Raw genomic sequence first — 27,848 nt, 5'->3', positions numbered from 1 at the left:
AATGTAGGATAGTCTACCTCAACAAGGTAGGATAGTCTACCTCAACAAGGTAGGATAGTCTACCTCAACAAGGTAGGATAGTCTACCTCAACAAGGTAGGGTAGTCTACCTCAACACGGTGGGATAGTCTACCTCAAAAAGGTGGGATAGTCTACCTCAACACGGTATTTAAATGTGACTTATTTCCAGCGAGGCCACAGGAGAAACCCGTCCAACGTGAGCAGCCTGGAGTCTGACTCCAACTACCCCTCCATCTCCACCTCTGAGGTGGGAGACGCAGAGGACGCCATTCAGATGGTGGAGGTAAACACACACACACACACACACACACACACACACACACACACACACACACACACACACACACACACACACACACACACACACACACACACACACACACACACACACACACACCCCCCACCCATCACTAGTATGACATCCTGACTCATTGAACTGCTGGGTTACACCGTCATGTGTTCACAAACTCTCAAACGCTCATCAAATATGTTGCCATTCCTATTAAATAGTGCTAAAAGGAACTAGTCTTCATCAAGTATGTCTTCAAGAGAGCAAATTGTAACTTGAAACTGTTAAACTTGAAACAACTTAAATAAAGTAAAGGTAAAAAATGTAATCTATGTAAATGTGCATCTTGATATATCATCAATTCAGTCTTCTCAGTCTTTAGACGTGATCAATGATGTTGAAACAGAGGACATTTACATTGAGGTCTGTTCATTTTGGATCTCGCTCCAGCTAAATGTTTCCTACTATAACTCCGCCTCCCCAGGACATGGGCGTGGAGAAGGCAGCGATGGACATCAGCATCTTCATGAAGCTGCAGAAGCGCGTGCGGGAGCTGGAACTGGAGAGGAAGAGGTTGCAGGCCCACATAGACAAGATGGAGGAGCTTGCCAAGAGCAAGGTGGGAGTGATCCAATCCAATCCACTTTATTTATATAGCACAATTTAAGCAAACACAAGGTTCCCAAAGTGCTGTACAACAAGATAAGAAAAACACTAAAAACACAACAGAAGCACAATAAAAAGATGAGGGGCTCAATAGGATAAAAGTAATAAAAAGATAAAAACGAAATAGAATCCAATGAATAAAATCTAATCAAATACACTGCCCACATAACACATCTACATAACATCAACACGCTACCTGGTGTTAAAAGCCAGAGAAACGAGGTGAGTTTTAAGATGGGACTTAAAAAGAGACAGTGAAGGGGCTTGTCTGATGTGAAGTGGCAAATTATTCCACAGCTTTGGTGGAATAGTGATGAGGGTAACCATGGCAATACGGTACCCTTGATTAGTAGCAAATTGTTATGATGGAAAGGGCTATGGTAACCTCCTGAAGCAAAGCGATTGTGAATTAGTAGTGTGACTATGTAATTATATTTAGTCATTTAACAGGCTTTAACCAGAGCAAATTTCAGGGATTTTGATCATGAGCAGGCTAGGTAGGTAGTCTGTGGACTGATCCTAAGCCTAACCTTTCAGCTAGGAGTGAAATACCCGTGCCACATTTCTTTTAACTCATCAAGGCAGAAATGTTAAAGAACGTCTTAGTTCCATAGCTTGCGTACCGACCCCTTGTCAGAGGACGTGTTTCTGACTGCGCTGTGTGCTGATGTTTAGGTCACGGAGAGAAGGAACTTGACATCCCAGGATGAAGTCGCAGATCTGGCCTACAACAGTTTGAAGGTACAGTTGGGTCTCTTGAATTCACGCTTAACTTAGCCCTACATATATACATATTTATACCAATTTATATATTTTTAAGTGTTTCAACCTTGCAAAAGTCACAACCAATGAGGCGTCATTGAGCTACATGCATAAAAAATATGTTGTTTGCATGTTGGGATTCATTGATTCATATTGTATATGAATCAATGATCATCGACAATGGTTGTCGAGGACCTGGGCTGACGAATCAGATTGGACTATGCAAGGTCTTCATTAAGGACACCTCTAATATATAAACGTATCTGTGTCTGTGTCTATGTATATGGCCTATTTTCGCTCCAACGTCTACAGAGGCAAGAGCTGGAATCGGAGAACAAGAAGCTGAAGAACGACCTGAACGAGATGAGGAGGACCGTCAGCGACCGGGTCTCCGACGACAGCTCGTCCAATGAGCTTCAGGAGAGCTACAAGCTGCTGCTCACCCAGCTGAAAGCGGCCAATGAGGAGCTGGATATGCGCAAGGAGGAGGTTCTTCTGCTCAGAACCAAGATAGTCAGTGGCCCACAGCAAAATGGACTTGTAAGTTTAATAGGATTTATGTAGTGAGATTATTTACATTGATGGATTGTAAATGGAAACAGGTTATGAACATGTTATGGAGTTTATTAGGATTTATTAAACTATGTTTGAGTATACATTTTTTGGCATGTGTGACCCGAGCCGGAGTAGAAACCCCTAACCCTGGGTCCTATTAATGCCATGCTTACTCAAATTCATCCATTCATTCAGGAATTTGAAACGCGCACATGTTTTTGACAACACTGTTGTGTTGTTTTTGCGTAGGTTGACAGTGAAAAGGTGAGCAGCATCGAGGCTGAGGTGAACAACAAGAAACCTCCCAGAGATAAGGAGGAGGCGCTGAAGGCCTACCAGGAGGTGTCTGAGTCCAAGAGGTAGGAAGGCCCTCTCCGTTATGCTGCCTTTACCTTCTTCTCCCCAGGGTTTCATGCATGTATATTTTGGGCCATTTTTCTAATGCGTTTTCAAGTATGTTGGTCAATATCAAGACAAACAGACCTGTGTGAGGAGTTCCTTGTAAGGATTTTGTTATCAACACTGATCCTTTTGCGGTTTAAGTACAAGTTGAATAATGTATAATATTATCCCTCTATGATTTATCCTCATTTAGTACAACAAGATACTTGAGCAATAGCGTTTATTTGGCTTTTGATTATTTTAAATATTCGGTATAGCTGTGGATTAACGATGGCGTTCATTCAAGTTTGTTTAGGAAGGTTAACATCCACATTAGAAACTATCTGAACAATCAGAACATTACAATAACTTCTAACCTTCTTCCTCGGTGTTGACTTTGTGCTGTATTTTCTCGCCTATTTTCTCGGGCCTTCATGATGTGTTCTTTTCTTCCTCGTCCTTCCTCCTCCTGCTTTCCTCTGCTTGCCTCCTCCTCTCGCCGACGTCAGCTTCTCTGAGGACTGGGCTCATTTGAACGAAGACGGGGAGCTGGGCTTGGCCTACCAGGGGCTGAAAGAAGTAGCCAGGTCTCTGTCGCTCTCTCTCTCTCTCTGCTTGCTCTCTCCTTCCTCTCCTCCTGTTTTGTTTTATTCCTTTCCCTCCTCCCTGTGTGTGTGTGTGTGTGTGTGTGTGTGTGTCACATCCTGGTTAGTTTAAGGAAATGGATTTTTCCCTGGAACCAAATGCACTTGGGGACCCTGCACACTTTGTGGGCTCACTTTGATGGAAGAATCTGATTGCTATCCCAAGCCGTTTCTAAATCGACCCGTTTGTGATGTCGCAAATGGGACTGTCCACCCAGATGTATGATGGGGAGATTAGACGTTTAGTCAGTACAGTCCTTTGGGTCGGTCCTTCAGTCCGATATAAATGGTTGGATATTTCCCACTTGTGATGCACTACAAGCCGTTTCTGATCTAACACTAGAGTGACATCACAAGCGGGACTGTCCACCCAGATGTATGGATTAGATTTGCATTTGGTACAGTCCGCTGGGAAGTATGTCTGACTGATGGACCTACCCACCTGTGGTGTCACAATAGTGTTGGATGCAGAAACATCAGCAGTGGTCTATCGGTCGAACATATGGTCGGACGCCCCCACTTGGGATGTCACTATAGTGTGGATGCAGAAACGGCTTGTTGTGGCTAATCGTCACACCTGGCAATGGAAACAAGGGGGATTTTGGCACAACCGATGACTTCCCTTCCTATCACATGACGGTCACAATAAAAGCGTGTGCATGTGGTTCATACACTTGGGGAGGGTGGTTCCCCTCCAGCCTCTCTCTGTGGGTGTGACGAAGCGAAGGTTGAGCGTGCTGTGCGTTCCCCCACTACACCATCCCCAGCCCGCATTGGGTCACTGTGTTTGGTGACTTGAGTGTGAAGTGTGTGAAGTGTAAATCCCCAGAGAGGAGTATTGAGATGAAATCGTCCCCTGTTTTTGTGTGTGTTTGCAATGCTCCCCAGACGTCTTTTTGAGTTTGAGTATGCAGTGATCATATTCTTTATGTCATCATTCCTTTTTTTCCACTCGTCCACCCATGTCCCAAATGTGACCACGTCACAACTCCCCATCATTCATTCATTCGTTCATTCATTCACTCACCGCTCCACTTATTCACCCGTCCACCCATTCATTCACCCATTCACCCATTCGCCCATTCACCCATTCATTCACCCACCCATTCACCCATTCATTCACCCACCCATTCACCCATTCATCCATTCACCCATTCACCCATTCACCCATTCATCCACCCGTCCGTTTATCCATCCAATCAAATCATCCGTCCTATCATCCATCCATCCTTCCACGTCTGCCCTATCCAATGCCCGACCCATTCCCCCACTCATCCATTCATCCGCCCTCCCAGGGTGCTGGAGGCCCAGGTGCAGAGCCTGTCCCGGCAGCATAAGGACGAGCTGGAGGCACTGCACACCCAGATCGAGGTGCTGCGGGGCGACCTGGAGAAGAAGACGGAGGCGCTGAACCACACCATGTCCCTGTCCCCCGAGGCCCAGGTGGAGTACAGCGTGCAGCAGGAGATCACCCGGCTCACCAACGACAACCTGGTGAGAGACCCCCCCCCCCCTCGTAGCGGTGGTCCGGGTTCACGACCGAAGGGAAGGGGCTTCACTTTGGGGCGCCTGATATGGGGACGCTGGAGATGTCTTATAAGCTATCGCTGTGTGTGTGTGTGTGTGTGTGTGTGTGTGTGTGTGTGTGTGTGTGTGTGTGTGTGTGTGTGTGTGTGTGTGTGTGTGAGTGTGTTTCTGACTGCGTGTGAGGGCAAGAGGCAAAATATTCTTTGAGGACCACCCCTAGTGTGTGTGTGTGTGTGTGTGTGAGCTGTTTGATTGGCACACGCCTCAACTTTGGCTCGGTTGTTGGAGTTAAACATGAGTGTGGAATCGGTTGCATACATCTTTGCAAAGAACCAAGAATTACAATAAATGTACCGTGCATAGTACACAATGAGAGCAGTATGTGAATGCTTCTATAGTAGAGGTACACATTATCTCAGCATGAAGTGACGTTGTCCAATGCTCCGGTCCATTGTGTGGAATAATGTAGGCTGTTGTGGATGATGTGACATAGTTCTGATGTCACTGCTTTGTATATGGGCTTAGCCAGCTATTATCCCCGTCTCCTCCCAATGTCAGGTATATGGAGACCCTGCATTGTTCCCTTCTCCTCTGGTTACCTCACCACGCAGTCCTCCCTTCGCTATGCCTCCATAAAACCTGTGTATCCTCTCCTGTCCTTGTAGATGCTTTTAATACTTACAGGCTGCACCTTCCAGGCGACTTGTAACCTTTCCCCCCATGGCCATTCTCGCGTTAAACATCTCCTAGGTGCTTGTTTGGATTCTGACCTGACGTAGCCGCTCTCAACCGTTTCGCGTCTGTCTGTGTTCTCTCGGGGTGCAGGACCTGAAGGAGCTGGTGGAGAAGCTGGAGAAGAATGAGAGGAAGTTGAAGAAGCAGCTCAGGATCTACATGAAGAAGATCCAGGAACTTGAGGGTAAGTGATAAGGATCGCCGTGTCAACCAGAATCCGGATCTCCTCCTATAAATAAAAAAAATAATATACCGGTATATATTTATTGTTGTTACTCAAATTTTGAATAACAATCAATTGTTATTATCTATTGTTGCATCTCTTTATCTCATCACAACCTTTTTATTTTATTTTAATTTATTTATCAATTTGCATTATCCATGGCTCGTCTGATCCGTTTAATCATTTAAGTTTACGCACCTACGCACTAACGGTGACCTCTGCCCCCTCCGCACTGATGGTGACCTCTGCCCCCTCCACACTAACGGTGACCTCTGCCCCCCCCCCCCTCCCCCCTCCAGTGTCCCCGGTGACACCGGTGGACTCGGCGCGGTCGCGGCCCGAGCTCAGCCGCCAGGTGACGGTGCAGCGCCGGGAGAAGGACTTTGAGGGCATGCTGGAGTACTGCAAGGAGGACGAGGCCCTGCTGCTCAAGGCCCTCATCGCCGGTAAGACCCGGTCCAGGGGCCCGGGGTAGGGGCCCGGGGTAGGGGCCCGGGGTAGGGGCCCGGTCCAGGGGCCCGGTCCAGGGGTCCAGTACAGGGGCCCGGTACAGGGGTCCGGTACAGGGGTCCGGTACAGGGGCCCGGTACAGGGGCCCGGTACTGGGGCCCGGTACAGGGGCCCGGTACTGGGGCCCGTTCCAGGGGCCCGGTACTGGGGCCCGGTACTGGGGCCCGGTCCAGGGGCCCGGTACTGGGGCCCGGTCCAGGGGCCCGGTACTGGGGCCCGGTACTGGGGCCCGGTACTGGGGCCCCGGGCCCGGTACTGGGGCCCGGTACAGGGGCCCGGCCGGGCTGGGTCCTTGGACTCTCAGAGGTCCTGGGTTAACATTCATTCTACCTGTTAGGGATCAGCTGAGCTGGGAGGCTTAGCCTACCTGTTCCTGAGAGAGCTACTTGCGGTAGTGATTCAGGGTTAGGAGGATTGTCGTCTGGAGAAACCAGGCAGCACAAGCCAGATTTCGAAAGTACTTAAAAAATAAATTAATATAAATAGAATTGCTTGAAATGCAATTTGAAGAGCCAAAGAAGAATTGACATTGTCATCATTCAACCTTGTTAGAGAATACATTAGTTAATTGCAAATCAGACCATCACCATTTGAGCAGGAAAGAATACAACGTTGTCTTAATTCTGGCATTTCATGACCTACTCTGATGGGAGAAAATGGTATTATGCTATAATAGATGTTGTTAAACCTGACGTAGAGATTACCCTGGCTTTGTGACTTTGTCAAATTTTAATGTAGCTTTGCATCCCGGAAAGACAATATTTTGTGTAAAATAGGAAACCATTTTGGTAAAGCATGTATGTGTAAGTATGGTTTCAGAATGACCCCTGCTCCAGATGATGAGTCCTGCCTAGGGAATTCACTGTGTGTGTGTGTGTGTGTGTGTGTGTGTGTGTGTGTGTGTGTGTGTGTGTGTGTGTGTGTGTGTGTGTGTGTGTGTGTGTGTGTGTGTGTGTGTGTGTGTGTGTGTGTGTGTTCCTCAGAGATCCGCCCCAGCTCCGTGTCGGCGACGGTGCCCTGCCTCCCGGCCTACATCCTGTTCATGTGCATCCGCCACGCCGACTACGTCAACGACGACGAGAAGGTGGAGTCCCTGCTCACTTCCACCATCAACGCCATCAAGAAGGTCCTCAAGGTAACGCCCCCGCTGTCCCTGCGCTCTGTACTGGCGGCGTCCCGGCCGGAGCGTTTGTGTATCTCATTGGCTAATCCGTTGCTCTGCAGAAAAACGTCAACGACTTTGAGATGGTGTCCTTCTGGCTGGCCAACACTAGCCGCCTGCTGCACTGCCTGAAGCAATACAGCGGCGATGAGGTGAGGACTGAGTGACGATTGTCAAGCTGGGTGATGATGATGTTCTTTGCATATCCTGGTTATTTTGAAGGGGTGTTAGTGAAGGGCACGGATCAAAATGCCTCCGCACCCAATTGGATAGATCTCCAACCAATCAGTGTAACCAAAACGGGTTTATGAAAGGCCTCAACGGCACCCCCGTCCTCGTATTACACCCGCCCCGTACATCAATAACTGTTGTACCGGGCAGGTCTGATGGGAATCAGTTTGAAGGATAGGGGGCCAGACACATAGGCCAGAGCAAATAACACATGAGCTTGCAGATTCATCTGGTTCCCAGGCTACCCCTAACCCTTACCCTAACCCTGGCCTGAGTCAGAGTTCGGCCTGGCTGAGAGTTCCTATGGTGATAGCCTGAGACACTTTGGATAAATAAAAGTCTCCACCAAACTTTCTATATTTCTAATAAAATATTGAAATGAACGAAATTATTCTTCAATTCGTTTAACGTTTATTCCTCCTAATTCGCATTAGAACAGTAGAAATCATTTGACTGCCAATTACAGTTGAAGTCAACGAGTCAATTAGAACGTTTGTTAAGACTCGGCTCACGTTATTGTCGTCCAGGCGTTCATGACCCAGAACACGGGCAAGCAGAACGAGCACTGCCTGAAGAACTTTGACCTGGCCGAGTACCGGCAGGTACTGAGCGACCTCTCCATCCAGATCTACCAGCAGCTCATCAAGGTGGCCGAGGGCATCATGCAGCCCATGATCGGTGAGCTGCACACTGCTACGTCAGCCGCTTCAAACCTCTCCTGGCTCACGCTTCTGTAATGCATATCGTTAGGGGGACAGTGGCTCAGGAGGTAGAGCGGGGTTGACTGGTAACCGGAAGGTTGCTGGTTCGATCCCCGGCCCCTCCTAGCTGTGAGTGTCGAGGTGTCCCTGAGCGAGACCTCAACCTGCTCCTGACGAGCTGGCTGTCGCCCTGCGTGGTTGACACCCCGTCGGTGTGAGATTTGATGGTTGTAAGTCGCTTTGGATAAAAGCGACTTACAACCATTCAACAAAATCCTCTAAATGTATTAATGTGCCATGCCAGAGCCTAAGATCTGTAAGGTTCCAGCGAAACACATGTGTGCGTGTATGCACAGCAAGGTAGAGTTTGTTAAGGTCCTTATAAGCAAGCAAGGGTGCGTCCATCTAGGGTCAAATGAGAGGTGATTTATTGAGGATTTATCGTGGGCATGAGGAGATAAGGGGAAACAGTCACGCTGGGCTATTCATCTAATGTAAGCCATGTCCAAACGAGTATTTTTTTACTCTTGGTCTGGAACATTAACTCAGTTTCCAAGGAAAATCACAAGAGTCTGACTAATGACATCAACGGTCCAAACCGTCGCATCCGAAGTGATCTGTCAATGATTTCATTAGTCGCAATGTAAATAGTTTGGTTTAGGAATACCTTGAATGGGGGGAACATGAGCTCATCCATTAGCAGTGGCTCATGTGAGCTCTAACACCCTCAACACCGCGACTCCGGTCCACGGACAACGCTGGCTTCCCAACCTGCCCAAAAAACATCAGAGAAGCCAACTCTCTAGATATTTTCAACTGGCAGCTTAAAACTCTATCTCTTTACACAAGCATTTAAATTAGATGTCCGGGAGACCAACTCTTCAAATGTTTTACCACAGTTAATTTTTACCAGTATGTCCTTTATCTGCACTTTTCTTTCCAATCCATGTATTGCTCTTACTACTTGTGTTTACTGTAGTATAATGCTTGTTTTTTACTCAACTTTTGTTTTTACCGTAATTTAGATTATTAGGTTTTGACATAATGTCCTTTTTATTTTTCATTATTTCCTTTTTTCCAGATTTTATGTAAAGCACTTTGAGCTGCAATTCCTGTATGAAAGGTCCTTTGTAAATAAAGTTATACTCACTCCCTTCCTCACTTACTCCCTTCTTCCCTCTCTCACCCTCCACCAGTGTCGGCCATGCTGGAGAGCGAGAGCATCCCCAGCCTGTCCGGGGTGAAGCCCATGGGCTACCGGAACCGCTCGTCCAGCATGGACCACGACGGCAACGGGCCCAGCACCTACACCCTGGGCGCGCTGATCCGCCAGCTGGGGCAGTTCCACAGCGTGATGGGTGAGCACGGCCTGGACCCCGAGATCGTCAGCCAGGTGGTCCGGCAGCTGTTCCACTGCATCAACGCCTTCACCCTCAACAACCTGCTGCTGCGCAAGGACGTGTGCTCGTGGAGCACCGGCATGCAGCTCAGGTCTGTGCGGAAAGGGGGGACGGGGTCGGGGTACGGGGGTGGGGGAGGGGGGTCGGTGGTTGGTGGTTAGGATCGTGGGATCGGATTAAGGATCGGGATTTGGATTAGGTTATGAGTTGGGATCTGAATCTGGTTAAGGATCTGGATTTGGATCAGGAGCTGAATCTTGATAGGGTTCTGGATTTGGATCGAGATCTGAATCTGGTTCCGGTTCCGGACCTTGATATGGATCTGAATCTGGTTACGGGTTCTGGACCTCAATCCGGATCTGAATCTGGTTAAGGTTCTGGATTTGGATCGGGATTTCAATCTGGATAAGGTTCAGAATTAGGATCAGGAGTAGAATCAGTATTTGGATCGGGATAATAATCAGGATAAATTCGGAGTCAGAAATACAATCTCAATCGGAATCAGAGTTGGTGACAGAATCAGATTCGTTTTTTAATATCCCTCATATAAAGGAGGTCAAATCCTTATCCTGGCTCCAGATCAGTCATACGTGCCTCTCCCCCGGTCCCCAGGTACAACATCAGCCAGATGGAGGAGTGGCTGCGGGCCAACAACCTGCAGCAGAGCAAGGCGGCGCCCACACTGGAGCCCATCATCCAGGCCGCCCAGCTGCTGCAGGTCAAGAAGAAGACGTCCCAGGACGCCGAGGCCATCTGCGCCCTCTGCACCGCACTCACCATGCAGCAGGTGAGGCGCACCTGAACACCCGGTTCACACGCATACGGTCCAATGGGAAGAGAAGGTACGACAGGTGAGACGCACCTGAACACCAGGTACACATGCATACGGTCCAATGGGGAGAGAAGGTATGACAGGTGAGGCTCACCTGAACACCAGGTAAACATGCATACAGTCCAATGGGGAGAGAAGGTATGACAGGTGAGGCTCACCTGAACACCAGGTAAACATGCATACAGTCCAATGAGGAGAGAAGGTATGACAGGTGAGGCTCACCTGAACACCAGGTAAACATGCATACAGTCCAATGGGGAGAGAAGGTATGACAGGTGAGGCTCACCTGAACACCAGGTAAACATGCATACAGTCCAATGGGGAGAGAAGCTACAACAGGTGAGACACACCTTGCCAACAGGTACACTTGCATACAGTCCAATAAGAAGAGCAGGTACAACAGGTATACACACATAGTCCAATGAGAAGAGAAGGTACAACAGGTGGGACACACCTGTCCACCAGGTACACACTAGTCCAATGAGAAGGGACTGTACCACAGGTGAGACACACCTGAACACCAGGTAAACACACGCGTAGTCTAATGAGAAGAGAAGGTACAACAGGTGAGCTGCACCTGAATGATCGTTTTTTCCTTTGTGCGTCAGATTGTGAAGATTCTGAACCTGTACACTCCGCTGAACGAGTTTGAGGAGCGGGTCACCGTCTCCTTCATCCGAAACATTCAGGTAGGTTGATCTGACTGTAGGTCGGTCTGTTTTATCTGGATGTGTTTCTGTCTGTCTGTCTGTTTACATCTTCCCGCCTGCCTGTGTGTCTGTGTGTCTGTCTGTCTGTCTGTCTGTCTGTCTGTCTGTCTGTCTGTCTGTCTGTCTGTCTGTCTGTCTGTGTCTGTGTCTGTGTCTGTGTCTTTCTGTGTGTGTCCCATCCGGTACCACTACCATTGTGTCTAACATCCTCCTAAACTCCCCCCCCCCCAGAGTAACCTCCAGGAGAGGAACGACGCGCCCACGCTGCTGGTAGACACCAAGCACACCTTCCCGGTGCTCTTCCCCTACACGCCCTCCGCCCTCAGCCTGGAGACCCTGCACATCCCCGCCTCCCTGGGGCTGGGCTTCCTGGTCAGGGTGTAGCACCCCCAACCCTCCCGTCCAGGGGGGGGGGGGGGGGGGGGGGGGAGGCGCCCACATGAACCTTGTGGTTGTTGTCATTGTTGTTCCGATCGATTTGATGTGTCTTTCCGCGTGTTCCCGATTTTTTCCGCGATCCGATTTTCACCCGGCGATCATCACCGCGCCCGGTCATTGCGTAATCCTGACCTGTGGTTGTGTCTTCCTTGAGGGGTGTGTCGGAACGAAGGCAACCTGGCTGTGTTGTCATCGTAAAAAAAAAAATTATAATACTGTAATGCTGTCTTATTTTAATTGTCTTGTTTTTTTCTCTGTACACGTTTTTGCACTTAAAGTGGCAGTGAGACAGATATATGTGTATATATTGAAAAATCATAAACTGTAATGAATCAATTTGCAGGACTTTAAACGCAAGTGTTGAAAGCACCTCGTGCCACAGACCCCACTGTAAGCAGTGCAAGGAAACCCTCCTCGATCGACTTGTTTCACAATCTATCACCCCTGGCTCTAGGGGCTGATGCCCCGCCCATGTTTGTCATCTACGCCCACTGTAAAGTACATGCTGTCCTGAACTCTCCTGTAGCTTGTGTGCGGGCATTTCATCATCGATTTCTACACCTTATAGTAAGTAAGTGTAGTTGGGGGGATTCAACGGAGAAGAGGGGACCTTCATGTCTGGGGTTACAGCGTTGCGTTATGTTTGAAGGTATATTGCTCACGACGAAACCCAACAAAAGCCAACAAGTACCAACATCGAGCTAATGCACCCTCCCTATTGGTTGCGGCTGTTGTCGGATGAAGTTTCATGATGGGTTGGGTATTGCTGTTCGTTGGGGCAGTGTGCAAACTTTATGGGCCCCTATTTCTTTTATTTTTATTGAGGATAAGAAATGTTGGGATCTTATCAATTTGTGAATTCACAAGTGGGAGTGATGTCAACCCAGATGTATAATGTGTAAGATCCACTTCTCCGTTCCTTGTGCTACGTACAAACTGGCACACGAAATCCTTCTGTCAAATCTTCTGGGTCGACACTTGTGACATCACAAATGGAATCAATTATGCTTCTTATAAATCAATCAACCAACTTCACAGCTGTTTGCAAAGTAAGGGCACTTCAAATAGCGGGCTGTGTTGATGATGGCAACTTGAGAGAGGTGGTTGAGGGGGTAATTGTGAGAGAAATGGCCTGATATAAATGTTTTAACTAGGTACAGTTCAAGTAAATGGTACAGCTAGAGACAGACCTAATCATTAATCCAGAGGAATTTGAAAGGAGTAGGTCCATTGTGTCCAGGGGACATATTAATAAAAAGTGGATGTATGTATGTTGAAGGTGAACAAAGTAATATTTTTTTAAATAGTAATTGTCCACATGGTTGTGATGTTAACCAGCAAGTCAAACACAAAGCAACATCTCACTCCTAATTTCTTTCTTTCGCCACCAGGGCTGTACTAGCTTTGCCTTCGTCTTTGGTTCAGAGTTACGTTCTCTGTCCAATGCCAATGTTTACAGCCAGATTTCCTTACTGTGTACCTTCTTTTTTTTTTTTTTTTTTAACACCTTGTAATTTGATTTGACCGTTTTTGTCAATTATCGAGTTTGAGATGATTGAGGATTTTTGTGTTGATAGAACCTATACATTTGTGTCCTCTGCTGCCTTCTGCTGTCTGAAAATGGAATTGAAGCACAGCGACCTCAGAGGTAGGCTAATACAAATTGTCTGTAGCGAATGCTGGTAGGAGGGTGTTAATTTCTTCAGTCGTTTTTCGTCCTATTAAAATATCCGTTTCACTGGCCTTTCACAATCACATTTCAGTGATTACAAAATAAATAATTTAAAAAGTCGGAATTGTTTTTTTCTATTCTTTATATCCAACTCTTAATTTAAAAAAGAAGTGCAAACATTTATCGATGTCTTTCTAAAATCATTTTATTTGAAAATGTGAATGAAAGAGTCAATCAAATTTAATTGTCCAGTATTTTAGAATATATATTTTTTCTTCAGAATACTATAATTTCAACTATTGACATGCTATCCTTTTACTTTTACGAGCAATAATTGTCTTAAAAAAATTATTCAAGGTTCTCAGAGTTCTGCAAATTCAGCAAATTAGAGGGGAGGAGTATGTAAAGGTTATTTCAATTTAAAAAATATTCTCGAAATGTATTTTTTTAATATCTGTCTGTTCTAATTCCATATTGTGATTCCCGATTTCTTTAATCGGTTAAATAAAATGCATTGATGGTTTGAGAATAATTCCACAAAGTTTTTTTTATGGAGAAAAAAAGTGTGTCTCCATGGTAACGATAATACAAATAAACATTTATTGCTTCTTTCTTTTGCAGTGCAGAAAACAAGTATTGGTCCTGATATTTTTTGAATATGTTGGCTGACAGGATAAACCCTTGAAACCCATAGATAAAAATATATATGCTAATTTTCGGGTGCAAAGGTGCAAAGGTAATTTTCGGGTGCAAAGGTATATTCAACATGGAACCCATATCAAAGTTATTACTGGTTAAAGTTAAAATATAGCAGACATAAGCTACAACTATTCACTACTAGAGCTAAAAACGATGAGATGTCTTAGTCCCCAAACACCAAGTCAACATAGTTTATGCACATGTTACTCATATCCCCCCTGGTTCCAGAGTAACCACTGGGGAACGTAGCTTTGCGTAGGTTCCCATGGTGATCCACTATTAGTGGTGTAGTGGGTTTCAAAGCCGAGCATCTGTGTATGTTTGGGGGGGAAGTTTATTTTTGGGGCTTCTGTGGTCTGCTGTGTTAGTCAGCTGCAGAGTGAGAATATACATTGTTTTTCACCATTCGATTTCCCAATTGTCTGGCAGAAACCACCTCAGTATAATCGTCATCAGATACAGATGACTCCCTTTATCCCAGGGAATAATTAAACCATCCAACCTTTCTCTTCCAATAGACTATTTTCACAGAGGTGTCACACGTAACACTAGTAATGGTTCTACTCTTTATGTCCCATGGCAAGGTAAGTAAGATAAAACATTGGCCACGGACCGTATGCACTGCTGTATACAATCACACATCTACCAAAATGTGCACTATCCATAAAAACATGAACTCAATGAAGATATCGTGTATATTCATTATCTAAAAGTGCATGTGAATGCTTATGCTTGATTCCTGCCACAGCATCGATGAGGATGCCCTTGGCCTTCTGGAAGGTAGATGACTTTGTCTTTACTCTGAGACGATACGCTTGGATTATACGTCTTTTGCACAAAGTTTTTGTAGGCACACACTTTTATGCCAGTTAGCATATATTTATATAAAAAATAAGCAGAAGTGCGACTGAAGGAAAAGGATGTGGTGACTAATTTCTGAACGCTGCTACATATATATGCATGCATGCCTGTTTGCAACTTGTTTTTCACATGGTGCGTTTTTCTTTTTTTTTTTTTTTTTTAGAACAGCATAGCTCATTATTACACATCTATTAAAGCCTTTTGGCTACGACCTTCAAGGCCTTAGTTCAACTAGATTATTTTAGTGTCTGCTTTCAATAGACCCTTCAAGTCACTAAAATGTCGCCTGAAAAATCTTCTTATGGGTCTGACAACCTTTTATTCGGTATGAAAACCTTTTAGAATTGAAAACCTTTCCTAGGCTTGAAAACCTTTATTTGGTCTGAAAACATCATAGGTCTGAAAACAATTCTTCGCTCTGAAATCCTCTAAGGTCTGAAAACCTCTCTCACGTCTGAATACCTCTTAGGTCTGAAAACCTCTTAGGTCTGAAAACCTTTCTTAGGTCTGAAAACCTTTCTTAGTTCTGAAAACCTCTTAGTTCTGAAAACCTCTCTCACGTCTGAAACCTCCTAGGTCTAAAAAAAAACCTCAAACCTCAGCAGCTGCCTTTTTTCATTCAGCAATCGCCATGACAGTGCCTAGTTCAGGAGATCCGAAGTTGGGTCCCAGAGGGATTTTGAGTAATAATTATAATAATAATTTGAACTAATAATTATTACTAGTTTGTATGATGGGATAATCTTAATGAGGTCACAGAGACCACAGTTGTAAACAGCAGGCAGTGCACTGTTTTCACATTCCGGGGGGGGGGGGGGGTATTTAAAGCCACAGTAGTGGTCGGAGAGACACGAACCTCACCTGTAGTCTGGTTCAACCGCTGCTCTGTCTCACAGATTACAGAAACTGATAAAAGAGAAGATTGTTGACATGACTCTAGTCGTCATGCGTTTGTCTTTATCATTCACGACTATCCCGGATGTGTTTTTTATTTTTTTTATTTTGAACAATATAGTCTCTTATATTTTGGACGTCAACAATGGATGTCCAGAGTATGATGAGAAGATATACAGGTGGCAAGGAACTGAAAGCTATAGTCAGTCACTCATATTGTATATCACACAACACGTAAGAGGGGAGTTTACATGTGAGGTTAGCTGGTTAAAGTGCTCTTGTCCTTAATCTCTACACATTTCTGTGTTTGTCGCCCCAGAATAACTATTTGTACAGAATAACTATATTTTTTCTGTTCATTATTTTTATATATATTTCTCTCTCTCTCTCTCTCTCTCTCTCTCTCTCTCTCTCTCTCTCTCTCTCTCTCTCTCTCTCTCTCTCTCTCTCTCTCTCTCTCTCTCTCTCTCTCTCTCTCTCTCTCTCTCTCTCTCTCTCTCTCCCTCTCAGAATACAGAATAAATATATTTATTCTGTACAATGGTCATTACTTGGCTAAAGCCAACAGTCTCACCTGGTAGGCATAGTGGTCATATATATTTGGTCAGTCATGGTTCAGCACACATTTATTAGCAAATTGATCTCTTTTACTTTGATGTCCTCATTGAATGATGAGAAGATAGTCAGCTCACAAGAAACTGAAAACTATAGTGGACCTCAGTCATAGTTCATCACACATTTCTTTATTTACAAATTATTTATCGATTTTACTTTGAAAAAACAAATGGATGTCCTCATTGAATGATGAGAAGATACACAGCTCACAGGTAACTGAAAGCTATAGTGGACCTCAGTCATAATGTATCATCATGACATGACATGGTATTCAACATGATTGCAGTTTCATTGTGTTGCGAACAGCAGGCTGAAGTATTGTTTTCATCTGGAAGTTTCTCTCAGTGGCCTGATTTCGAGATAAACAAACAGTCGACAGGAAGTGGTGTGTAGGTTGCGGCGGCGTACGTGGATATTCTTAAACTCGATTGTTACAATTCAAGGAGTCTATGCTTACAGAGACACAAGGCTACACTTAATTGTTTGATAGACCGTAAATAGAGTTTTTTTCTCCAAATTAATCCCAGACCTTCAAGTACTGAAGATAGTGTAGAGTGGTCAAATAGGATCAGGGATGTTGGAATAATTAGGGAATATTTAATTATTCATCATTAAGTGCCTTAAATTATTGATTAGAGGGGAGGGGGACTTCTAGTCTTAAAGAAAAATACATGCTTACGTTTTTTATAAAGTATTTACTCTGAGCTGTAACTCGCTGTGGCTTAAAAAAATACACACAAGCACACGCCTACCAATTGTTGTCTACAAGGTGTTTTCAGTTCACTTGAACATCCTGTACGACAAAGAAAAAAACGTCCTTTGTTCTCAAAATAGGCCACTCCCCCTCCTTCCTCTGAGCTTCGGAGTGATAGGCCGAACCGGAGACTGAACAAGCATCATAGCTGGCTGCTCAAAGTATAAAGGATTGGCCTATACCTCATCAGCGTTTAGCAGGTGAATATCTACACTGACAAGAACAGAAAGAGAGAGAGGGAAAGATGCCCTTGTGGGTCACCTGGATTCTGCTCCCACTCATAGTACGAGCTCAGAGTGGGGATGCGGAGGGTAAGAACTGTTTTTGTTGTCTAACATTATTTATACATCTATATCTATAGATATAGTTACAGGAAACTTTTACATTTCAAGATTTTAAAGAAAATTACTCAGTCCTATGAAAGTTATAACCTAATATCAGGAGTGTGCATCTCTCCTCTAAAGGACAATCCTATACGTAATGTGATGGAAAAATGCACAGGTTGTTACCTTTTTTAAATCTAAGGCTTTTTTCTCTATTCCGTGTAATGTCTTGCCGCCCTGCTTTTCCTCAGTGTCGTCTACGAATTGACCTTTGTGATTGGTTAGCTGTCCCACTGCCATATTCCTCAGAGTCAATAAAAATGTTAACCTTTGTGCTCTGGTCAACTGTCCTACCTTCCTCAGAGTCAATCAAAATGTTAACCTTTGTGCTCTGGTCAGCTGTCCCTCAGAGTCAATCAAAATGTTAACCTTTGTGCTCTGGTCAGCTGTCCTACCTTCCTCAGAGTCAATCAAAATGTTAACCTTTGTGCTCTGGTCAGCTGTCCCCCCTTCCTCTGTGGTATCTAATTTTGTAAACCCTTTGTACCTGATACTTCTTTCCTCTCTGGCAGAAACGCAGAAAGAAGATATTAAATTATTCTGCACATCCCACATCGGTGTTAGAGAGAACAGCATTTTAACATGCAACCTGGTGGATAGAAAGCGATATATTGAAGATGATGAAGATGAAGAGGACAGCATAAAGAGCATCACTGTTTGGTAAATATGTTTTAAAGATATATTAAGCAACATTTTGCTTTCAAATAAGTCTAAAACGACAAGGTCTATGTTATATATTTTACTGAGTTGTGTACTTCCATTATCCAAATTGTTTAAACCCATTATGTTCAAACCCAGAGAAATCTATTGTTTTATTCAAGGTAACGGCTACATTTTTGGTTGAGTGTCCATGGCTTCATATGCGATTACCCTCTATAATTCTGATGAAATATGCAAACACTGTATTCCAGTAGAAACCTTATTTATCTATAAATTTCAATGAAAGCTTACTGCAAGGTTCTAATTTAAGTGAATCATGCCAGCCACCAGGCTAATGCAGTGTTTCCTGCACAGACTTTACTTCAGTGGGTCAATTCACTGCAGTATTTCTTGATCTGTCCGAGGCCATACTCAATTGATAGTGTTTCACATACATAGATTTTTGTTTTTGAATGGGTATAATCTAATTTTATTGAGCTGCCTGCAACACATGGGTTCACTCTCACGCTTGTGTAATTATTCTGATTGAAAGACCTCTTGAGGCAAGAAATTACATATTATACCTTCAACAAACAAAATCAGATATTTTCCATATTTGTTGAAATATACATTTTAATAGATAAAAGGATACTCCATGGTTCTTCAACCTCAACCCTATTGTTGAATTGCTGTGAAAAATGGCTGCAATGTTATCTTTTGGAGTAATAGCGCCCGGTAAATGTACGTCTTTTAAAAGTTTTAGTCTCAACCAAATCTCGGTCGAAGTCCCGCGCTGAAATCTCGTTTCTGCGTTGTTGTCGGAAATGTTACAATTACAATCTCAACACTCCTTCACCTTTATGTATACAGGGCTCTCAAGTCTCACGCATTCAGCGTGAGACACACGCAATTCAACCCATGCACACGCTCACACGCCACACTTCGTATTTCTCACGCAGAGAAATTACCAGGATAGCGCCCACCAACTTGCGCCGCTATTTAACAGTGGAAGGGTAGGAATCAAATGGGTTCCCCGTACGTAGGGTGACATCCTCTTTTGCCCAGACATGCCATCTTTTTGAGACACTTTAAATAAAAAAGGAATTTCAAAATCGTCCGGGATTTTATTAAAGGCACCCAGTGCAACTTTATGTAAACATTCAATGAAAAATAAACATTCAATTTCTAGTCTTTTTTACACGTAGTAAGTTTCAATAACTCCATACCATTACATATCGACATTCAAGGAGCAAAGATGAGACGTCGTTGTGTGGTGAGAACTGATAGAAAATCGTAAACAACAACAATTGCCGGTGGGGAGAAGCCATTTTTCCATTGACTGGAAGCCTGCTTTATTTATTGTAGGTTACAAAAAATAAAGAAAATGGCGGCATTGTTGTTGTTATCGATTTTGTATCAGTTCTCACCACACAACGACGTCTCATCTTTGCTGCTTAAATGTCGGTATGTAATGGTATGGAGTTATTGAAACTTACTACGTGTAAAAAAGACTAGAAATTGAATGTTTATTTTTAAGCCTCGAAAGTTGCACTGGGTGCCTTTAAAGCCTCATACATGTTCACATTTAATTTGCGTTGCGTTCCTCTGGGTCAGTCACAAACTAGTTAGGCTACGCCCTCCCCTAATCAGTTCTGTTCGCTTTGCATTGGCGGAAGTGAGTAGGGGGAGTGGTTAAGTAGAGCCTTCAGATTGGACGGTTTGACTTTAGAGTTACCATCATGTTTTGTATTATTTTTTCTTACCATTTTATCATTAACACATTTCTCCTACAGGGGATTGATAAAGTTCTATCTATTTAACAGAAAGAAACACGTCATACTTTACACACTTTACCACAGCATTGGCCTACTGAATGCCACAGATATATTTTTGAGCATTGGACTGGGTGCCACATAAATATATAATATTGTTTTTGCACGTTTGCAACGTTTAAAAGTTCAGGGAAAAGGATATGCCTCTACTGGTGTTGCTTAAGCCAATATCCTTTTGAGGCAGTGTTGTTTCTGAATATTAGTGTTAAGGGACAATAATGCTTACTATCATACATTAGTCACCATGTCTGTGGACACATTTGTATGCAGTCACATATTAATATAACCCCCCCCCCGCCGCCGACAAAATCTCACTCTGAACTCAGTTCAAAACTTGAGAGCCCTGTATATAACATTGAGCTACGCTTTCTGGAGTTTGCAGCCCAGCACAACAAATTATCCTATCTCCAGCAAACGTACCTTAATATTGGACCAAGTTCCAAAATTGTTGTCTGCCTTAGATCCGTAGACCCATAATCATCAGCAAATAGGGTCCAGGTTGTAAAATACCAAAGTCTTCTATTAAGGTTTATTCCTTTGTTTATTGTCCCTACAGCAAATCTTTTCCTCCAAGCTGTTGTAAGAAGATGGGGAACAACATGACAATAACCTGGATCCCGCTAACATACAATTATACCTTCAAGCTGAGGAGTGGCGTTGTCTTCAGCAGAGTGATAGACCTTCGGCAAATAAGTGAATATAATGCCTGATGTAACTTTCGTGAATGAAGAGCAGACACGTTTCCTTATCGTTATATCTATCTTGCGTTAAAGGCACCCAGTGCAACTTTCGAGGCTTAAAAATAAACATTCAATTTCTAGTCTTTTTTACACGTAGTAAGTTTCAATAACTCCATACCATTACATACCGACATTTAAGCAGCAAAGATGAGACGTCGTTGTGTGGTGAGAACTGATACAAAATCGATAACAACAATGCCGCCATTTTCTTTATTTTTTGTAACCTACAATAAATAAAGCAGGCTTCCAGTCAATGGAAAAATGGCTTCTCCCCACCGGCGATTGTTGTTGTTTACGATTTTCTATCAGTTCTCACCACACAACGACGCCTCATCTTTGCTCCTTGAATGTCGATATGTAATGGTATGGAGTTATTGAAACTTACTACGTGTAAAAAAGACTAGAAATTGAATGTTTATTTTTCATTGAATGTTTACATAAAGTTGCACTGGGTGCCTTTAAATCTAAAATCGGCATGTTATGCTAGCATAGTGTACAATGTATAGAAAAGCATTATACTGTAAACGGTCTTGATATCGTGATTCTCGTAAGACTTTATTCACATAAAGGTATTTGGATGATTTGCATTAAAGTTTTTGAAGTCTTGTCCGCAAAGATATGGTTGTCTGAACTTGTGGTAAATAACAAGCAATGTGTGAACTCTAAAAGTGAGCCATAATCTAATCTGGTAATAACCGGATCTGTGGTTTCTGTGTTTTAGATTAGATTGGGGATGTATTCACATCGTCAGATTTACAGCAATAACCTCGCTCACTGAGCTTTGGTTACTAATCGACAACACATGCTTGTTACCAATCCACGGAAATCCCATTCCTAAATGCTGATAAAGTTTGTGTTTTCTTTTTCAGTCAAACCAAAAAGTCCTTCTGTGACGAGTGCTGTTTTTCAACCTGAGAGCAACCAAGCTATGATCTACATTAAGACTCCTTATGACAAGGATTTCCTCAAAACCAGTAATCAACTCTTTCAATACTACATTTGGCGTGCAGCGGGCAGCGAATTGGTAATGTGTGATTTAGATTTATACAGCTAGAGAAAGACCTTTTTTCTATAATGATAAAACAGTTTGTTGCAGAGTCTTATCCAGTTCATTCACATTGTGCATTGACTTGCAGACAAGGAACGTGACGGGGGAAGAGTCCCTGGTCATCGCAGTGGAGCACCTCACCGAAGGAACTACGTATCAAGTCAAGGTCCGAGCCATCCCATTCGACCTGTATGGGGGCAGTTGGAGTGACTGGAGCAACACTGTTGAATTTTACATCAACTCTAGTAAGAGCAACTGTGCACTGTGGTAACATTTGTCTGGCATTTGGTCAGTATCATTTCAAATTTCTTGCCCTCCAAATCTCGTTCACAGCTACAAAAGAGATAGGAGAGGGGAGTGCCGAATTTCTGCGTCAGATGATCACTGTGGGGATTGTTTCCGGGATTTTGGTCATCGCCATCTTCTGTGCGATTTGTGTCACGAGAAAAAAGTAAAGATGTTTATCTATTTTCCATTGTCCAAAAATACAGAGTTTACTCACCAGCAGATTTCTATTGGAGGTTGACTTAATATTTACCCTTGATTGTTTTGTAGCATCCACCATAAGATACGCGCGTACACCAGTTACACGCACGTACCAAGAATTCCATCAACCCTGTCGCCGATTTACAAGCAGGTCAAAGTAGGTTATGGTTTATTCACTCCCATGCTAAGCAGACGACACGCTTCTATTTTAATGTTGCAGTAAGTTAACCTGACTCCTAAGAAACACTTTACTTGGACTCCCATCAGCTGGGCTTCGCGATGACCTTAGAACCCGAACAGTTCAGTCACATGAACGTTCAGCCGATGAAGAAGACGGAGGAGAGACCCGGCGAATCGCAGGCCGCGACCGCCGAGCCCACCGCCCAGCGGGAGGACAGCGGCTTCGGGTTGGACCAGGAGCTCTCCACGTTGGGGATGCGATGGAGGTCGGCCAGCGACACCAGCGGCTTCACCGGGGAGTCTGCCTCCACTGCCCTCAGCGAGAGCTCTGAGGAGGAAACCTACTCCCGGCCAAACAACAGAAGTCCCTCCCCTTCGATGGGAATGCACGCCGCTGAAGGAAGACGGGACGCCCCGGAGTCTTCTGGTGACGGCCAGAGAGATGCCAGCCCCGAGGTGAACGGACCCACCCAGCCCTGTAGGGACGCGGTCTATGTCACCATGTCCAGCTTCTATTATCACAATGACCAGAGAAGTCAATCCGACTCTGTAGTCACTGAGTAGAGCCATTGGCGCAATTACTCAATTTTCCACACCGACACCCCCTGACCAAAACATAAACCATTGACATTGAAGGTAACTGTGTGAGTATGAGAGGGAGAATTGTGTTTTTTTTTGGTTTATTTTGAAAGATATATTTTTTTTAAGAGAGTAAGTGATTTGATTGGTTTTGAGCACTTCAAACAACAACGTGGTAAACATACAAGCAGCCACTAGAGAGTTTGGGGCAATGCCAGCATAATGCATTGTCAAATGTGACTCATCAGGTCGTGTCTGGCTGGTTCGTCCCGAGGCTAGAAGGTTTTAATTATTAAGTTGTGACTTGGTCGTAAATAATACGTCTGAGAATGTTTTTCTTTGTACTTCACTGTTCCATGGGTCATACGCCCCAGGGAGATGTTGCTCAAAATGCTGCTGCCTGTAATCAATACATGATGTGTTTAAAGTAAGAACTATATGTATAGTATAGCCTGCCTATTGTATTCTATTGATAGGGTATTGCTGCTTTTACAAAATACATCTGTCGATATTAAGATATGTACAGCTTCAGATAATTTTAATGATATGATTGTATTCTTCTCTTTTACAATAAACCATCAAATACATTTCAGAATCAACATTTTATTGAGAAAATTGAGCGGTAGGATAATTATAAAAATGTATCGCATTTATATAGCACTATTCAAGACACCCAAAGTGCTTTATTTTACTGTGTCCGTGTGCGCGTGTACCAGTGGATAGGGTTACATTGACATACTGAGGTTTTTAAAAGACGGCAAATAATACAAATTTAAAATACTCAAAAGATAAAAACAAATGAATCAACCAGATTAAAAAAAAATATATTACAAACACCTACACTCACTAACGTCAACAAAGACATGCATACTTTGGGTAGCACAGGTTACCCATGTAGCTTCCTTGCACTACCAATATATTAAATGTATATAAAAAAGCAAAATTAGGTTTCAGTTGTACCCTTCTGATCATGAAATCTTCCCCGGTGATGTCCTCTTCTGTAATCATCTCCAGTAGTGATGATATCTTCAGCGGTGATGTCATCCTTAGCTGTGATACAATTTTCAGCAGCGATGTCATTTGAAATCATCGATTTTAAAAACTCTCATAGTTTCCATGCGTTCTTCATCATCAGGATAAAGTAGACGTCACTGTCGATGGAGGCGCTGACTCCACAGTAGTAATTGAGGAACTCCTCTTTGGTGACCTGCACATAAACGATGCCCACAAAGATGATAGCCTTGAAACGATATTTGACAAATCTAGTAATTTAACCAATCAAATGTTTCTTATTTGCTTATTGTTGATATTAACGAGACAAGGTTAATCACAATGCCGTTAGTTTACAGTTTAGCAGGATTTTCATACCTTACCTGAATAAAAAACATTTTACAGTTAAAAAACCTTACATTCCTCAGAATGATCAGCATTTATCTCTCGGAATATGGAACCTTAGAATGTTTACAAAGAAATGATTTGGAATTTGCTACCACAACCATTAAAAACCACATCCAGCAAAATGTCTTCTCTATATTATATACTTTATACCACAAGACACATTTGTCACCTTTCCATCCTTGTCATTCGGAGAGTCAAAGCTGTCCAAGAATTTGCGGAATATCTGGTCTTCGGTCCATTCCCCGTTCTGGTACTTGGGGTGGTGTTTGGTGTTGTAGACGCCCCTAAGGTCGTCGATCGTGATCACGCCGTCGCCCGTCTTATCCAGTTTCCGAAAGGCCTCCATAATCACCCCCTTTCTTGCGTTGGACATGGGCGGCTGTGTGTCAAAGGGTAAGGTAAGGAAGGTTAGGGGACATTAATTCTACCATGTCCTTTCCCTGAGTGTTAAGGTCAGGTGAAAGGGTTTGGTTTAGGGGACATTAATTACACCATATCATCACACTAATGGTTAAGGTCAGGTTAGGGGTTTAGGGTAAGGGGACATTCATTCTACCATGTCCCCACATCTTGAGGGTTAGGCCCAATCCCATATCTACCCCTTCCCCCTTACCCCTTCCCCTTACCCCTCCCCCTTGTTTTGAAGGGGGATGGGGAAGGGGGATGGGGTTGGGGAAGGGGGAAGGGGTAGAAAAGGGATTGGCCTTTAATGTCAGATTAAGGGGTTAAGGGATATTCAATCCACCATGTCATTACTCTGAGGGTTAAGGTCAGGTTAAGGGACATTCATTCTACCATGTCATTACCCTGAGGGTTAGATTAAGGGGTTAAGGGACATTCAATCCACCATGCCATTACCCTGAGGGTTAAGGTCAGGTTAAGGGGTTAAGGGACATTAAATCCACCATGGCATTACCCTGAGTGTGATGAGGAACTCATCAAAGTCGATCATGCCGCTGCCGTCGCGGTCAAAGAGCTCGAAGAGGCTCAAGGCCTCCGCCTTCTCCATGAGGACTCCGTAGTCGCTCAGGCCCTTCACAAACTCCTTGGCATCCAGACTGCGGCTGTTGTTGTCGTCCATGATCCGGAAGGTTCTAATCAACAGCAGATCACAGCCGTTGTTGGGTCAAAGCATGTAGGACTCGTACATAAAAGGACAGCTTCCAAGACTACTAGCACACAAACCAACTGTATCGTTTATTTTATTGATATATGTTGCATGGATTTAAATGTAAAATGTTTCTATAGAATGTAATAATTTAGAAGCTGCAACCAAACAGCAAAAAATAGCATCTGTGATTTCTGTAGTGCTAAAAATAGCATTGGAATCATTTCTCCTGACAAGAATATCTATTGCAACAACGTGTCACTATGATTCACCTATAGAAGCCGCAATCTTGGTTCTAAAGCAGGGTAGGGGGAACTGAACACGGAATTCCCCATTCAGTCCAAAGCACCAAAGTACACACCAACCCAGGCTCGGGTACGGCTGTGTCATAAATAAACGGCCTGTAAAGCCCGTTGAGACCCACCGCGATAAAGAGCTGCACAAATAAAACTGACACGACTAAAGGCTAACAAAGCCCCTAGCCCTATCTATTTCTGTAGCCATAAAAGCAACCATCAGCAGTGAACATGCCCCTCTAAAACACACGAGGACGAGAGGAGCTCACCTGCCCAGCCCTTTGATGCCGGAGGACCCTCGCGAGAGACACTGCAGTCGCAGCCGCTCCAGGGGGTCCGAACATGTGGAGAGCTGCCTCTTGGATTGGATGGCCATCTCTCGGTCGTGTCTCGACGTGCCTGCCATCCTTAAAGCACATCGCTTCAACGTTAATAACAGGAGGGATTCAGAAGTGCTGATTTGCATTGTGGGACATGATGGTGATACATTATCCATCACAACAACATCTGTGAATACCCAGGTTGACGAGATAGAACTTGAGATCCATAATCTTGCTTGCTTTATCCTGAATCGTGTACTCTGGTGTCAAACATGATTATGTCCTCGCTGATGACACAGGGCATCAGTGAGGACATAAATAATGGGTGTATCTCATGGGGAATACAACTGTCATTTGAGGAGGATGTTGAAGGTCATTAACTGCTTAGGAACATAATTTGACGGCAAATGATTTGGCAAACATTTGACTGAGGGTCACGGCATTTAAGGGTGTTAGTTGCAGTCTTTTTGGAAACTGGAGTATAATCTGAATAATAGGCTAAAATAAGTTTAAATATAATTAGAATGAAATATTATATTATATGGAATATAGTTACTTATCCTTTCAACAAGGAAATCATTTTTATAATAAAAAAGGATGAGTCCTTTCTAGAATCCTTTTTCGATTTGAGAGAGAGAGAGAGAGAGAGAGAGAGAGAGAGAGAGAGAGAGAGAGAGAGAGAGAGAGAGAGAGAGAGAGAGAGAGAGAGAGAGAGAGAGAGAGAGAGAGAGAGAGAGAGAGAGAGAGAGTGAGTGTGTGTTGGCCCATTGCCTTTTGGGTAAAGCCGTAGTAAATTCGCATCGTTCTCCACAATTACCTCAGAATAAGTTAAAGTGAAGAGAAGAGAATAGACGATGGACGCACAGTCGGGTCCACGGCGCGATTACCCTCGCTCGATGCGCAGGCCTAGAATACAATAAGTATCACAAATAATTTAGTCAAATAAACGAGTGAAAAAATATATATACTACAACTCTAAATGCATAAAATCGGTAGCATTGTAAAATAGTAATATTAATACTGTAAAAGATGCAACTAACTCAGAGATCGGCTTTGGTGGTTAATGATGGGAGGAACCAGGAAGCAGCAGCGACCTTAGGAAGAGTTATGGTTTTGTACTTTTATCGAAAGCAATAGTTTGATCAGGAACAAATAACTGTCCGTCACATCTCATCAAGCAGCTTCGACTTACCTGTAATGTTTGGGAATTACAAATTAAAAATTCTTCCGGAAGCTAGGAACCACAACAGGTGTCTACTGGTAGCTGCTGGTGTACCGTTACCATGGAGATGCCGTGATCTCTCTTCTGATTGGCAGCTTGATCCTCTCGCACGGGGGGCTGTGAGAGGGAGGACCAGTCAATTAAAGAGGCAATCAGCTGCCGCTCGTCTCACCGTCGATAGCCCACCCCCTCACGCCGATTTGAGGGAAAGTTGAAGTGAGTTTCCCCCTCTCTAGAAATATTGCTTTTAATAACGATTATGTTTTGCTCTGTAAGTTGTACAAATGTTTACCTTGCCAAACAGACTGTGGATAGAGATTGATAATGTTAAACCAG

The 27,848-nt window shown here is 43.9% G+C and overlaps 3 protein-coding genes and 1 long non-coding RNA gene across 8 annotated transcripts in view; 2 read left to right on the top strand and 2 right to left on the bottom strand.

Annotated features, from left to right (window-relative positions):
• The window catches only part of myo5b (myosin VB), a 39,228-nt gene extending 25,238 nt beyond the window's left edge, over positions 1 to 13,990 (top strand). For 2 of the 3 annotated variants that reach the window (XM_060049717.1, XM_060049716.1), the window contains exons 25-40: positions 190 to 303; positions 794 to 928; positions 1,651 to 1,716; positions 2,050 to 2,277; positions 2,542 to 2,651; positions 3,183 to 3,260; positions 4,613 to 4,811; positions 5,670 to 5,763; positions 6,102 to 6,248; positions 7,296 to 7,447; positions 7,537 to 7,626; positions 8,233 to 8,383; positions 9,603 to 9,897; positions 10,419 to 10,593; positions 11,247 to 11,327; positions 11,580 to 13,990. In XM_060049717.1, the coding sequence (XP_059905700.1) occupies positions 190 to 303; positions 794 to 928; positions 1,651 to 1,716; positions 2,050 to 2,277; positions 2,542 to 2,651; positions 3,183 to 3,260; positions 4,613 to 4,811; positions 5,670 to 5,763; positions 6,102 to 6,248; positions 7,296 to 7,447; positions 7,537 to 7,626; positions 8,233 to 8,383; positions 9,603 to 9,897; positions 10,419 to 10,593; positions 11,247 to 11,327; positions 11,580 to 11,732 (2,268 nt within the window). In that variant the 3' untranslated portion in view covers positions 11,733 to 13,990. The remainder of the gene's footprint in view (positions 1 to 189; positions 304 to 793; positions 929 to 1,650; positions 1,717 to 2,049; positions 2,278 to 2,541; positions 2,652 to 3,182; positions 3,261 to 4,612; positions 4,812 to 5,669; positions 5,764 to 6,101; positions 6,249 to 7,295; positions 7,448 to 7,536; positions 7,627 to 8,232; positions 8,384 to 9,602; positions 9,898 to 10,418; positions 10,594 to 11,246; positions 11,328 to 11,579) is intronic. The other variant, XM_060049718.1, reaches the window with a different exon arrangement.
• Positions 13,991 to 16,635: 2,645 nt separating this feature from the next.
• On the top strand, positions 16,636 to 23,755 carry il7r (interleukin 7 receptor). Of its 3 annotated transcripts, none has more exons than XM_060049711.1 (8): positions 16,636 to 17,592; positions 18,177 to 18,324; positions 20,692 to 20,828; positions 21,745 to 21,899; positions 22,012 to 22,168; positions 22,257 to 22,374; positions 22,479 to 22,566; positions 22,677 to 23,755. In XM_060049711.1, exons 1-8 carry the CDS (start codon positions 17,526 to 17,528, stop codon positions 23,151 to 23,153), a joined length of 1,347 nt encoding a protein of 448 aa, XP_059905694.1. In that variant the 5' UTR covers positions 16,636 to 17,525; the 3' UTR covers positions 23,154 to 23,755. The 3 variants fall into 3 exon arrangements, with proteins under 3 accessions (XP_059905694.1, XP_059905695.1, XP_059905696.1); XM_060049712.1 differs by having other exon boundaries at positions 16,637 to 17,592; positions 22,266 to 22,374; XM_060049713.1 differs by lacking the exons at positions 16,636 to 17,592; positions 18,177 to 18,324 and having other exon boundaries at positions 20,796 to 20,828; positions 21,745 to 21,849.
• LOC132455757 (uncharacterized) lies at positions 17,861 to 18,147 on the bottom strand. The gene is made up of 2 exons (XR_009525330.1): positions 18,034 to 18,147; positions 17,861 to 17,986 (listed from the first exon to the last, which is right to left on the bottom strand). It is a non-coding gene; the product is annotated as an uncharacterized LOC132455757 (long non-coding RNA).
• Positions 23,752 to 27,713, bottom strand: capslb (calcyphosine-like b). The gene is made up of 7 exons (XM_060049715.1): positions 27,483 to 27,713; positions 27,331 to 27,384; positions 27,108 to 27,196; positions 26,240 to 26,377; positions 25,483 to 25,660; positions 24,736 to 24,945; positions 23,752 to 24,375 (listed from the first exon to the last, which is right to left on the bottom strand). The coding sequence occupies exons 4-7, from the start codon at positions 26,374 to 26,376 to the stop codon at positions 24,274 to 24,276; spliced, it is 627 nt and encodes a 208-aa protein (XP_059905698.1). The 5' UTR covers position 26,377; positions 27,108 to 27,196; positions 27,331 to 27,384; positions 27,483 to 27,713; the 3' UTR covers positions 23,752 to 24,273.
• Between the last annotated feature and the right edge of the window lie 135 nt (positions 27,714 to 27,848).

The sequence above is a fragment of the Gadus macrocephalus genome, chromosome 4 (assembly GCF_031168955.1).
Source record: "Gadus macrocephalus chromosome 4, ASM3116895v1".
Lineage (NCBI taxonomy): Eukaryota > Metazoa > Chordata > Actinopteri > Gadiformes > Gadidae > Gadus > Gadus macrocephalus.
Note: the sequence above shows the minus strand (reverse complement) of the source record. Positions and strands in the feature narration are given on the sequence as shown.

What these genes read in the sequence shown, in the direction of transcription:
- il7r (XM_060049711.1), top strand. Translation starts at nt 17,526, where the DNA reads ATGCCCTTGTGGGTCACCTGGATTCTGCTCCCACTCATAGTACGAGCT. An exon ending in TCAGAGTGGGGATGCGGAGG is followed by an intron (nt 17,593 to 18,176) that starts GTAAGAACTGTT and finishes CCTCTCTGGCAG; the next exon opens with AAACGCAGAAAGAAGATATT. An exon ending in TGAATTTTACATCAACTCTA is followed by an intron (nt 22,169 to 22,256) that starts GTAAGAGCAACT and finishes TCTCGTTCACAG; the next exon opens with CTACAAAAGAGATAGGAGAG.
- capslb (XM_060049715.1), bottom strand. Translation starts at nt 26,376, where the DNA reads ATGGCAGGCACGTCGAGACACGACCGAGAGATGGCCATCCAATCCAAG. An exon ending in AGTTCCTCATCACACTCAGG is followed by an intron (nt 24,946 to 25,482) that starts GTAATGCCATGG and finishes TTTGACACACAG; the next exon opens with CCGCCCATGTCCAACGCAAG. An exon ending in CGAATGACAAGGATGGAAAG is followed by an intron (nt 24,376 to 24,735) that starts GTGACAAATGTG and finishes GTTTATGTGCAG; the next exon opens with GTCACCAAAGAGGAGTTCCT.